We start from the raw sequence: 13,175 nt of genomic DNA on the forward strand, positions 1-13,175 counted from the left end.
TAAACAATAGCAATTGCACAAAATCCAGTCCAATATGGGAGGACTAAGCACATACCCGTCAAGTATCATTCCTTAAAGGAATTTGAAGTAAGTGGTGAAATGAAGTTGGAGTATGTGACTTCCGAGGAGAACTTAGTGGATATCTTCCCCAAACCATTTAGAAAGAAGAGATTTGAGATATTGAGAGCACTTCTCAATGTCTCATACAAAATTGCCAAGGAGGAGTATTGAAGTGTGGCAATTTTGCTACTTGATGGTGCATGCATTACCCTGCTAGCATGCACACCTTGGTATCACCATCTTTCTTTTATGAGTTTATATTTTCTTGTATGTTCTTAATTGATGCAAGGTATATTTTGATTATATTTTGTGCCTAAGTTATTTATGCAAAAGCATAGGCACAACTACGCATAAAAGAGTAGGAGCATTATGCCTGAAATGCCTATGGTGTTAGATTCATAATTTCCAGAAATAAAGGTCCACTGTTTGTGTTATATCTCAGGCTAAAAAAGGAGTTTTGGTCTAAAAATTTTGAGGTATGTCTACAGACATATAGAGAAGACTATGATCCAAATTTTAGATTAAAATGACATGAATAAGAGCATTTTCTATTCCAAACAGATTGTTGTATCTGATGGGCCCGGTGTGCAGAGTTTTGGACCAATTTTGGAGCTATTTGACCCATGATCCAGTTTCAGAACATTCCTATCTTATGGCACAATATTTATTGATGACCAAAGATGCTTCAAACTGAGTTTTATAAGCAGATACAAAGGGGAACTAAGTAGGTAAAGCTAGTTTTATTGTTTACCCAAACTAGTTAGACAATAGGAACTTAGTTCAAACCATGTGCTACTTTTTGCTATATTTGGAATAGATATGTTGCAGATGGTTTCTACCTCTTTTGGGTATGAAAATTTAGGTGTTGATCATTTTATTTTTTAAGTTTTAAATGCTTTACTCATTTTGTAAGCTCACATGCTTGGCATGTGTGAACGAGTTGTAATGTTATGCTTATATTGTTGAATGAATGAGATGGCTGAATATCTAAGCCTCATTTTTAAAAACCAATGTGTTCTCCTTCTCCTTCTCTCTTCTTCAACATTTTAGAACACTCTAGGAATCCTAAAAATCAGAAAACACCATAACCAAAACCTAAAAATACAACTCACATACAACCATTCCCAAGAGCATTACCAAAAGCTTACTTGTTGCTAACACTTCAAGTTAGCTTGCTTTTGGTCATAACCTTCTCACCCCAACAGCTTTTACGACATAAAGATAACAAAATATATTAAAACCAATCAAAAGTTTGAGAAATCAAACAAATAATTAACCTTAGATAGGCTAGATTAGTGAGTAAAATGCTTACTAATCACACCCTCAATCTTAAACACTTGTTTTCCCTCAAGCAAACAACCACTTATTCGCCCTCAAGCAAACAACCACTTATTCAAAAACAAAACAACTAAATTACTAAATCAAACAAACTAACAATGTAAAGCTTTAAAAGAAAAAAAACTAGCTTAAAACAAACATAAAAACTACTTTGAAACATCTAGAAAGCCATTAAAATTTTAAAGAAATAAAATAAGTAGTAAGCAACATGATTATGGATGCTTCACATAATTTAATTATAATCAAGAAATAGCTTCAAAATAAATATGCCACCTAATATGTTGTTTTACATTTAACAAGCGATTATTCCTAAAGTGTGTAGGTGTAAAACCGATTTCAACAACCAATATCATGAAACTAGATAAATTCACACTATATATAGTCTTAAAATTAAAAACTTAGCTTCAAATTTTTCTCTGCACTAATATAGATTAAATGCGAAACCATAGGATCAAAAGCAAAAATTAGTTATAACACAAATCATCCAAATCCTATTTATAAATTGAAAAAAATAAATCTCATACAAAAAATCATAAAATCTCTAATAAAGTTTGTAATTTTCTTCCTGAAAAAGAATATGGTGATTCTCTCCACCAACCGAAATATTCTCAGCCATATATGTTTGTTTATTTGTTTGTTTGTTTTTCTTTCCTTCTTTTTCTTCATCATCTTATCTCCTCTCAAATTTTAAGATACTAGCACTTAATTTTACATACAGAGATCCTTCATCTTCAAAAGACACAAAGCATCCAGATCCTTCAAAATTCCAAAAACACAAAACATCTAACCTCTCACCTGCAACACCATTTACATCCAGTTTTATTAAAGAAATGTATGCATCTAAAACAATAAATTCTATTAATCAATCAACTAGAGAAAAAAAGAATTTTGCATTTCATTTTTATTGAAATAGGGAAATATAAAAAATCCTAAATTACCCAGAGCCAGATCCATCAGATTAAAAAAAAAAAAATTCAAGCCGAAAATCCCAATTCGCACCTAGAAGAATTGAAAATCCCATTGTTTTTATTTGGGGAAGTAATTAATATTTCTATAAAAGGAATAATAAAAAGCAAAAAATTTTAAAAGGCGGCTGATCAACTTCATTCCTTTGTCCTAGAAGAAATGTGCAATGATTGGTCTCCATACAAAGCAAATTCATTTTAAGATAAATAATAAGAACAAAAGGATAAAAATGATCAATAATCAATCTTTCTCGGCCCGCTTTCCATGGCAATGGAACCAAAATCAATCATCACAGCCGACAAAGAGCAAAATTGCCATGGCTAAGGAGGAGGCTATCGTCGTCGTCATCACCACCGTAGCCACAAGGAGGCATTAAGGCATGCAATTTTTCAAAGTGGCTTTGTTCATATGTTATTGTTATGGCAAATCAAAATCCAAATCTTGGATAAAACAGGTAAAAAGAGAGAGTGTGTGAGAGAAAGAGATCATGAGAGAGGAGAAAGAGAGGAAAGAGACAATGAGAGAGGAAATAGAAAATAGAAAGGTAATAAAATAAATAAAAAAATTATATTTAAAAAATGATGTGATTCTGTCCGAAACAGCAAAACCGACAACCTGTTGGGTTACCGACCCAATACGGATGAAGTTTAAGAAAAATATTGCTGCCTTTATCCAGGGAATAATTCATATTCAAAAGGACTTGTCCATACTCGAAGATCCAAGACATGTTCTGAGCATACAAGTGGTGGAAGCCGGTATGGGCTCGGGTAGCGGTTTTGGTACATTTTTGGAGTCCGGGAAGCATGAAATGGTTCCAAATCTTTATGAATTCAATTCATATGTCTAAGAAGTCATGTAATCAATTCAAGTTAGATTCAAAGGCCAACAAACAGGTGGTGTGCGCATGGGTCCAAGATTTGCCGGGTTTTACTGTACTTTGTGCCTGTATTTTGCTGAGTTGGCTTTTTCTCTCTCTTCCAAGCAAGGGAAACGTGTGGGACTTCATGTTAAGCTTATTTGGCATCCTAAAAAGCATATTGAAGCTGATTTGGAGCTCAAATTGGTTAAAGAATGGTCAAAGTCAACTTAGTCAAAAAGCTAGTATTTTAGTTTCCTAATTTGAATCTATTTTTTGTTTTAGGAAATTACCATTACTTTTTGGATTCTATTTATTTATTTGCTGGAAAAATAAGTTTATAAAAGTTATTATTTTATTATTTTCATTGTAAATTAATTAATTTCTAATTCAAAATAAAGAAATTAATTAATCCAAGTTAGATTAGGAAAGGAGTGAGAATTTCGGCCACCATAGGAAACCACTTTATATGGCCTGTTTTCCCTTTGTTTTTAGGTTTTATTTTGTGACTTTGTAGCCTATTTAGAGGATTATTTTTCAATAAGAATTAAGCTTGAATTTTATATAGAAAAGTATTTGTGAGATTGAATTCTCTTTGTTCTTTTGAACACCTAAGACACCATTAGTGAATGAGTGTTTTAGCTTGACTTATCAATAGGCCTTCCATTACCTGTTGTGGCGTCTTCATTATATACCAAGGTTTCTAATCACACTTTGGTTAGGGGTCAAGGTGACCATTAGAACTTGAACAGAATTAGATCCGGGCTAATATAATACGGGTTTAGGAGCAGGTTATCCTTGGTTCATATCATTGGGTATTAGAGCCAAATTTGTTCAGGTTTGATCTATCTTTATTTGCTTTATTTGTTTTGTGTTATTCTGCAATTTTAGCATTAGGTTAAGGTTGCATCCATCCCATACGCGTTCTGCATCTTAAAAACAAAAAAATAAAAAATAAAAAAATTCATTCCTAGTTGAATTAGGATTTCCTAGTTTTATCGTATTTTTGTTTCCTAATTTGTTGGTTGTTTTTCATCGTTGTTCTTGTTAATTTTGGTTTTTGTTGATTTTTATTTGCTATTTTAGTCTTAAATATTTGCATTCATATATTAAAAAAAAAAGGCACTTTTGTTTTGTTGGAGGCCACGGATTTGGTGGATTTTTGGTGTGGAATTGAAATTTTTGGTGTTGATCTTCGCTATTGCAGTTGTTTTATATTCTGTGAGTGAAAAAAAAAAAGAAGAAGAAAAAGCCGAATAAAAAAAAAATTCGGTTTGTTGGAGTTTGATTTGTTTGCTGGAAATTTGTTGGGGCTGCTGGTTTGTTGATTATTTATTCAATATTTGAGTTGCTGGAGAATTATTTTTTCTGCTGGATATTTGGAATTTTGGGTGCTTAAATTATTGGATTAAAATTAGTTAAAGGATTTGATACAAAACTTGAATTACAAGAACAACAACCAACACTATTCTATATTTTTGTTTGATTTGATTCTTGTTTGAGTTTGAAATTATTTTTCCTAAATTTTATTCTTGAATCTTAATCTCCTACCATCTGGTCCAGTTCTTAAAAATTCCAAAAGTTTCTCATTGATTTGCCTTATTTTGCCTAGAAAAACCGAAAACTAGGATTTGTTAATTCATTCGGTATTGCTTACTTTTTGCTACTGTTTTGTTGATAAGTTTAATTAAAACATGCTTGTGATCTAATTGCTGTTTTGTGGGTGTTTTAATTAGAATTTTGAGATAATTCATTGAGTGGAAAAAGGCAAGAGTGTGTGAGCTTAAAAGAGGATAAAAGCTGAAACTAGTGCGAAAACACAAGTGTTGAGACCTTGATTGAGTGAAACACGTGAGGGAGTGATGTTTGGTGAGAATTTATTTTATTTTGCATTATTTACACTAACATGGTAGATTCAAGGGTGAGAAGAGGAGACCTACTTTTAAGAATTAATGAAGAAAAGTCTGTAGGATTCCAAGGTGGTTCCCGAGCTTCGGGGAGCGGTGAGCAAATAGATATGAGGGCTGTCTTGGAGCAACTACAGCAGATGAATACTTAATTTACCATTTAAATCAAAGGATGGACATGTTAGAAACATCCCAAGGAGTGCCGAATATAAGGATAGATACTCATGGAGGATGAGGTCGAGGTTGAGGAGGTCGAGGACGACCAAGAGAGGAATTCAGGGGAAGTAACTTTGGAGATGACTTGGATGAGGGGTTTGATGAAGTTTTTGACCCTCGAGGAAGGCCAATATGTGGAGACCATCAAGGAATGAAGATGATGATCTTGGGAATATCGAGGTAAACGTTCCACCTTTCATGGGAAAAAGTGATCCGAAAGCTTATTTGGAATGGGAGGAGAGAATGAAGATGATTTTTGATTGTCATAATTATTCGGAGGCCAAGAAGGTGAAGTTGGCAGCAATGAAGTTTGGTCATTATGCACTCCAATGGTGGACCAATGAGCAAAACATCCGAAGGAGAGTTGGTGATGACTTGATCACTACATGGCGACAAATGAAAGGAGCCATAGGAAGTGGTTCGTACCATCACATTATCATAGGTTGCTGCATCAAAGGCTTCAATTCCTATCTCGAGGAAGTAGGTCCGTGGAGGATTATTACAAAGAGATGGAGATGCTCATGAAGAGGTTAAACATGAATGAGGATAAAGAAGCAACCATGGAAAGATTTCTTGGTGGTTTGAATCGTGAAATAGCCAATCAACTTGAATTGCAACAATATGTAGAATTGGAGGAGATGTTGCATGTCGCTATTAAATTGGAGCATCAATTCAAGAGGAGGAGTGTAGGCTCATGGTTTGGAGGGGTTTCTAGTAGCGAGTGGATAAATTCAACTAGTTGGAGAAGCAATCCCATGTTCGAGCCAAGGTTAAAACCGAATCAAGGTGAAGGAAGTGCTGTTCGGCCAAGGAAAGATAATCAAGCTGACCTTGTTCAAACACACAGATCTAAAGGTAAATCTGATCCTAAACATTCAAGGACTAGAGATATTATTTGCTTTAAGTGCCAGGGTTGAGGACATATTGCCAACCAATGCCCAAATCGAAGAATCATGGTCTTGAAGGATAATGGTGAGTTGGAGTCTGATAGTGATGAAGCTGAAATTGAGACTGTGCATAAAGCAGAAGGAATTGAGGATGAAGCCGAAACCCTAAAGGTTTCAAATTCTGAATTGAGCTTGGTGGCAAGGAGAATGTTGAGTGTCTACAAGGATGAGGATAAAGTTCAAAGAGAAAACATCTTACATACCCGATGTAAAATTCAAGATAATGTATGTAGTATGATAATTGATAGTGGAAGTTGTGGTAATGTAATTAGTAATGTGGTAGTTGATAAATTAGGATTAACAACCATTAAACATCCTGAACCATATAGATTATAATGGCTTAATTATAGTGGTGAGATAAAAGTAAATAAATAAGCCAAAGTAAAATTCAGCATTGATACATATGTGGATGTTGTATTGTGTGATGTTGTTCCTATGCATGTGGGTCATATTTTGTTGGGTAGGCCATGGAAATTTGATAGAGATACTATCCATTATGGTAGAGAGAATAGAATTGTATTTAAATTTAAAGGGAAAAAGTTTAAGCTGAAGCCGTTAACTCCAAAGGAAGTATTTAGCGATCAACTTCAAATGCAACAAAGGAGGGAAGCTGAGAGGTTCAAAGAGAAGGGTACTATGGCACCAACGGTTCCACCATCCATCCAAAGGGAGAAAGGTGAGCTTGTTGTCCAAGGTTAAGTCCTCTAAATTTTAACAAACTCGAGAGAGAGAAAGTGAGAGACAAAGCCAAGTATGAGAGAAAATAAATGGAAACCGTGAGTGGGAAAGAAAAAGAAAGGAAAGAGAAGATAAATAAAAAAATTTTATCTTAGCTTTGGTGATGTTAATAAAGTAATTTTGAATAAGAAATCATTGCTGGTCATGAATTTTAAACATACTTATTTAAAAATGTTTTTGTTGCATAGAACTTTATCTACATTGTTGAGAGCTTTACTTAGTGGAAATTTGAAAATTTGGGAAATGTTGTTTGCTAACTTTAAAAAGTGTAATTTTTAGCATAATGAGCACGTATTTCTAGATTTTGTTGTGACAGTGTTTGACCCAAGAGAATTGGTTTGGTTGCACTTACGAAAGGAGAGGTTTCCTAAACAAAGAAAGTCAAAGCTGCGTGTGGATGGACCTTTTCAAGTTTTGGAGCGGATTAACGAGAATACCTACAAACTTGATTTAATAGGTGAGGATAGTGTTAGTGCCACATTTAATGTTGCTGTTTTATCTTGTTTTGCTGCAGGTGATGATCTAGATTTGAGGACAAATCCTTTTCAAGAGGAGGGGAATGATGTGATTCCGCTAGAACTTGTACAACCGATAACCCGTTGGGATACTGACCTGATACGGATGAAGACCGAGTCGATCACTAGGGATCAAGCTAAGAAGTTTAAGGAAAATATTAATGCATTTATCCAGGGAGTAATTCATATTCAAAAGGACTTGTCCATAGTCGAAGATCCAAGACATGTTTTGAGCATACAAGTGGTGGAACTCGGTATGAGCCCGGGTAGCGGTTTTGGTACATTTTTGGAGTCCAGGAAGCATGAAATGGTTCCAAATATTTATGGATTCAATTAATGTGTGTAATAAGTCATGGAATAAAATCAAGGAAGCTTCAAAGGCCAACAAACAGGTGGTGTACGCATGGGTCCAAGATTTGCCGGGTTTTACTGTATTTTGTGCTAGCTTTACTGTATTTTGCTGAGTTGGCTTTTTCTCTCTCTTCCAAGCAAGGAAAATGTGTGGGACTTCATGGTGAGCTTATTTGGCATCCTGAAAAGCATATTGAATCTGATTTAGAGCTCAAATTGGTTAAATAATGGTCAAAGTCAACTTACTCAAAAAGCTAGTATTTTAGTTTCCTAATTTGATTCTACTTTTTGTTTTAGAAAATTACCATTACTTTTTGGATTATATTTATTTATTTGCTGGAAAAATTAGGAAAGTTATTATTTTATTATTTTCATTGTAAATTAATTAATTCCTCATTCAAAATAAAGGAATTAATTAATCCAAGTTAGATTAGGAAAGGAGTGAGAATTTTGGCCACGATAGGAAACCACTTTGTATGGCCGGTTTTCCCTTTGTTTTTAGGATTTATTTCGTGACTTTGTAGCCTATTTAAATGCTTATTTTTCAATAAGAATTAAGCTTGAATTTTATACAGAAAATTATTTGTGAGATTGAATTCTCTTTGTTCTTTTGAACACCTAAAACACCATTAGTGAATGAGTGTTTTAGCTTGACTTATCAATAAGCCTTCCATCACCTATTGTGGTATCTTCATTGTATACCAAGGTTTCTAATCATAGGTTGGTTAGAGGTCAAGGTGACCATTAGAACTTGAACATAATTAGATCCGGGCTAATATAATACGGATTTAGGAGCAGGTCGTCCTAGGTTCGTATCAAAAAAGCCACATACTATTTTTGAAAGTATTAAAATAGTCTTAGTGTTAATTTTGACAAAAATACAATAACAGTAGGAGTGTTTCTAGTTGCAATACCAGAACAACTCAATACAGTCTCTATTATTTTAATTTCCTAAATTACCCTATTGATATCTTTTATTATTATTATTATTATTATTGTTATATTTTGAAAGTGGTTTTTGGCTTCTGGGTGTTTTCTGTCGGTGATGTGCACTGAGCTCCTCATCAAGAAGCTACCATTCCAAAGGTTGGTTCATGAAATTGTGCAGGACTTCAAGGTTGTTCTTTGGTTCCAAAGCCATGCGATGTTGGCTTTGCAGGAGGCAGCGGAGGCTTACCTTGTGGGGTTGTTTGAACTCTCCAATCTCTATGCTATCCATGTCAAGCATGTTACCATCATGCCTACGTATATCGAACTTGCTAGGAGAATCCGAGGTGAGAGGGCTTAAAGAAAATATAGAAAAACGAGATGGCAGAGTTTGATTTTGTGGAAATGTGATGAGAACCCACCCGTGCCCGCACAACCGACAACCTGCTCGGGTGCTGACCCGATACGAATAAAGACCGGGCTGATCACTAGGGCCCAAGCTAAGAGGTTTAAGGATAACTTGGGGAGTAATTAATTCTCAAAAGGGCTTGTCCATACCCAAAGATACTAGACCCATTTTAACCATCCAAGTTGTGGAGGCCGATATGGACCCCGGTAGCTGTTTTCGTGCAAATATAGACTCCGAGCAGCAATAAATAGTTCCAACACTTCATGGATTCAATACATATCTCTAAGAGGTCATTGAATCAAGTCAAGGCAGCTTCAAAGGCAATCAAAAGGGGCTTGTGTGCATAGAAGGGAGTTTGGCCGATTTTGCTGTATTATTTGCTTGCTAAAACTGTGTTTTGCTTGATTGACATTTTCTCTTTGATCCAAGCAAGGGAAACGTGTGGGACTCCATGATAATCCTATTTGGTATTCTACAAAGCATATGGAGGCCGATTTGGAGCTTACATTGGTCAAAGATTGTTCAAAGTCAACTTAGTCAAAAAGATAATATTTTAGTTTACTAATTTGATTTCTACTTTTTGTTTTAGGAAATTAGTCTTTTATTTTGTTTCTATTTATTTATTTGCTGGAAAAATCAACTTAGGAAAGTTATTATTTTATTATTTTTATTGTAAATTAATTAATTCCTATTTCAAAATCAAGGAATTAATTAATCCAAATTAGATTAGGAAAAGAGGTGATTTTCGGCCATCATTAGGTTTCCTATTCTATGTGGCCAGTTTTACCTAGTTAATTAGGGTTTCATTTTGTAAATTTTTTATCTTAATTAAGGGCTTATTTTATCAATACTATTCAGTACATTATTCATATAGAAAATTATTTGTGAGATTGAATTCTCTTTGTTCTCTTTGAACACCTAAAACATCATTAGTGAATGAGTGTTTTAGTTTAACTTATCAATAGGATATCCATCACCTATTGTAGTATCTTGATTATACCAATGTTTCTAATCACAGGTTGGTTAGGAGTTAAGGTAACCATTAGAACTTGAACATAATTAGATCCGGGCTAATATAATACGGGGTTTAGGTGCAAGTCATCCTAGGTTCGTATCATTTGATATCAGGTTTGATTTATCTTTATTTGCTTTATTTTATTTTGTGTTAATATGAAATTTTAGCACTGGTTTAAGGTTGCATCCATCTCATACACATTCAGCATCTTAAAAAAAAAGTAAATAAATTCCTAGTTAAATTAGGATTTTCTTGTTTTACCGTATTTTTGTTTTCTCGTTTGTTGGTTTTTTTTTTTGGTATTTGTTCGTAGTAATTTAGTTTATTGTTGATTTTTCTTTGTTGTTTTGATTTTAAATATTTGCATTCATTTATTCAAAAAAAATAAAAAGTGTGTTTGTGGCAGCATATATAGATTTACAAAAAAATTGCAAATTTGTATTTTGTTGTTGGTGGGCACGGTTTTCACGGTTTTTGGTGTGGAATTGCTATTTTTGGTGTTGATATTTGCTACTACAGTTGTTTTACATTGTTGAATGAATATATAAAAAAAAGTTGTATAAAAAAAAATTGTTGTTTGTTGAATTTGGAGTTTGATTTGTTTGCTGGAAATTGTTGAAGCTGCTGAATTGTTGCCTATTTATTCATTATTTGGAGTTGCTCGAACTTTGTTTGCTGCTGGAAATTTGTATTTGTGAGTGCTAAAATTATGTGGATCAAAATTAGTTAAAGGATTTGATACAAAAACTTAAATTACAAAGAATAACAACCAACAACTATCCTATTTTTTTTGTCCAAAATTGATTCTTGTCTGTGTTTGAATTTCTTTCTCTAAATTTTTATTCTTGGATTCTTAGTTTCCTACCATCTGGTCCAATTCTTATTTATTCTGAAATTTTCTTTGCTAATTTATCTTATTTTTGTTTAGAAAAGCTGGGAATTAGGTGTTTAAAAATTCACTCTGTATTATTTGCTTTTTGCTACTGTTTTGTTGATAAGTTTAATTAAAACATACTTGTGATTTAATTGTTGTTTTGTGGGTTTTTTAATTAGAACTTTTGAGTTAATTCTTTGAGTGGAAAAAGGCAAGTGTGTGAGAGTTTAAAAGAAGGTAAAAGTTGTAACTAGTGTGCAAACACGAGTGTCGAGTCCTTCTTTAAGTGAAACACGTAAGGGAGTGAATTTGGTGAGGTCCTATTTTATTTTTGTGATATTCATACTAACATGACAGATTAAAGGGTGAAAAGAGGAGATCCACCTTTGAGAATTAATGAAGAGGATTCCATAGGATTTAAAAGCGATTCCCGAGCTACGGGGAGTGGTGAGCAAACGGACATGAGGGTTGTTTTAGAGCAAATAGAGCAGATGAGTACTTAATTTGACCATATAAATCAAAGGATGGACAGATTAGAAACATCCCAAGGAATGCTAAATACAAGGTTTGTTGCTCATGAAGGCTGAGGTCGAGGTTGAGGAGGCCGAGCGTGATCTAGAGAGGAATTTTAGGAAGGTAACTTTGAAGATGAATTGGAGGAAGAGTTTGCTGAAAATTTTGTACTCCAAGGAAGGCAAAATCGTGGGAGGCTAGCAAGGAATGAAGATGATGATCTTCGAAATATCAAGGTAAACATTCCACCTTTCATGGGAAAAAGCGATCCGGAGGCTTACTTGGAATGGAAGGAATGAATGGAGATGATTTTTGATTGTTACAACTACTCGGAGGCCAAGAAAGTTAAATTGGCAGCAATGGAGTTTGAACATTATGCACTCGAATGGTGGACTAATGAGCAAAATACTCAAAAGAGAGTAGGTGATGAATTGATCACTACATGGCAAAAAATGAAAAGAGCCATGAGGAAGCGATTCGTACCATCAAACTATCATAGGTTGCTGCACCAAAAACTTCAATCTTTATCTCAAGGAAATAGGTCCGTGGAAGATTATTACAGGGAGATGGAGATGCTCATGATGAGATTGAGCATAAATAAAGGTAAAGAAGCAACCATGGCAAAAAGGTCAAGCTGGAGCCACTGACTTCCAAGGAAGTATATAGAGACCAATTGCAAATACAACAAAGGAAGGAGGCTGAAAAACTCAAGGAGAAAGCTAGTATGGCACCTACGGCTTCACCTTCCATCTAGGAAGATAAGTCTGAGCTTGCTGTCAAAGGTCAGCATTCTAAAACACAAATTGAGTGGAAAAACCATGAGAAAGCCGAATGTGGAGTCATAAAAATAGAGAAACTTGAGAGCCATAGTGAGAAACCCGAGAGAGAAGAAAGATGTGTTGTGGCCGAGAGAGAGAAAGGAAAGGAAAGAAAAGAAAGGACAAATAAAAATTATTATTTGAGTTTTGGGGATGTTAATAAAGCTATCTTGAGCAAGAAACCATTGCTGGTCATGATTTATAAAGATAATTATTTTAATGATCAAGCTAAGTTTGAAGAACTTGAATTGCCAAGTTCAATTCTTTCTCCTTTGCAAGATTTGTGAGATGTCTTTCTCGATGAAATTCCAAATGGATTACCACCTATTAGAGGGATTGAACATCAAATTGAAATTATTGCAGGGGCTGCCATACCAAATAGACCTGCATATAGAAGTAATCTAGAAGAAACAAAGGAGCTACAAAGGCAGGTAAGTGAGTTACTTGATAAAGGTTATATTCATGAGAGTATGAGTCCATATGCTGTTTCTATTTTGTTAGTGCCTAAAAAAGATGGTTCTTAGAGAATGTGTGTTCATTGTAGGGCTATAAATAATATCACCATTAAATACAGACATCCAATTCCTAGATTAGATGATATGCTTGATGAATTGCATGGTGTTGCATGTTTACTAAAATTGATCTTATGAGTTGGTACCATCAAATTAAGATGAAAGAAGGTGATGAATGGAAGACTGTATTTAAGATAAATATGGGCTGTATGA

At 34.3% G+C, this 13,175-nt stretch overlaps 1 protein-coding gene across 1 annotated transcript; it reads left to right on the forward strand.

The window, feature by feature from the left end:
* The first annotated feature begins 6,296 nt into the window (after positions 1-6,296).
* Positions 6,297-9,182, forward strand: LOC132804046 (histone H3-like centromeric protein CSE4). The gene is made up of 2 exons (XM_060817930.1): positions 6,297-6,515; positions 8,907-9,182. The coding sequence occupies exons 1-2, from the start codon at positions 6,297-6,299 to the stop codon at positions 9,180-9,182; spliced, it is 495 nt and encodes a 164-aa protein (XP_060673913.1).
* The last annotated feature ends 3,993 nt before the right edge of the window (positions 9,183-13,175 follow it).

The sequence above is a fragment of the Ziziphus jujuba genome, chromosome 6 (assembly GCF_031755915.1).
Source record: "Ziziphus jujuba cultivar Dongzao chromosome 6, ASM3175591v1".
Taxonomy (NCBI): Eukaryota; Viridiplantae; Streptophyta; class Magnoliopsida; order Rosales; family Rhamnaceae; genus Ziziphus; species Ziziphus jujuba.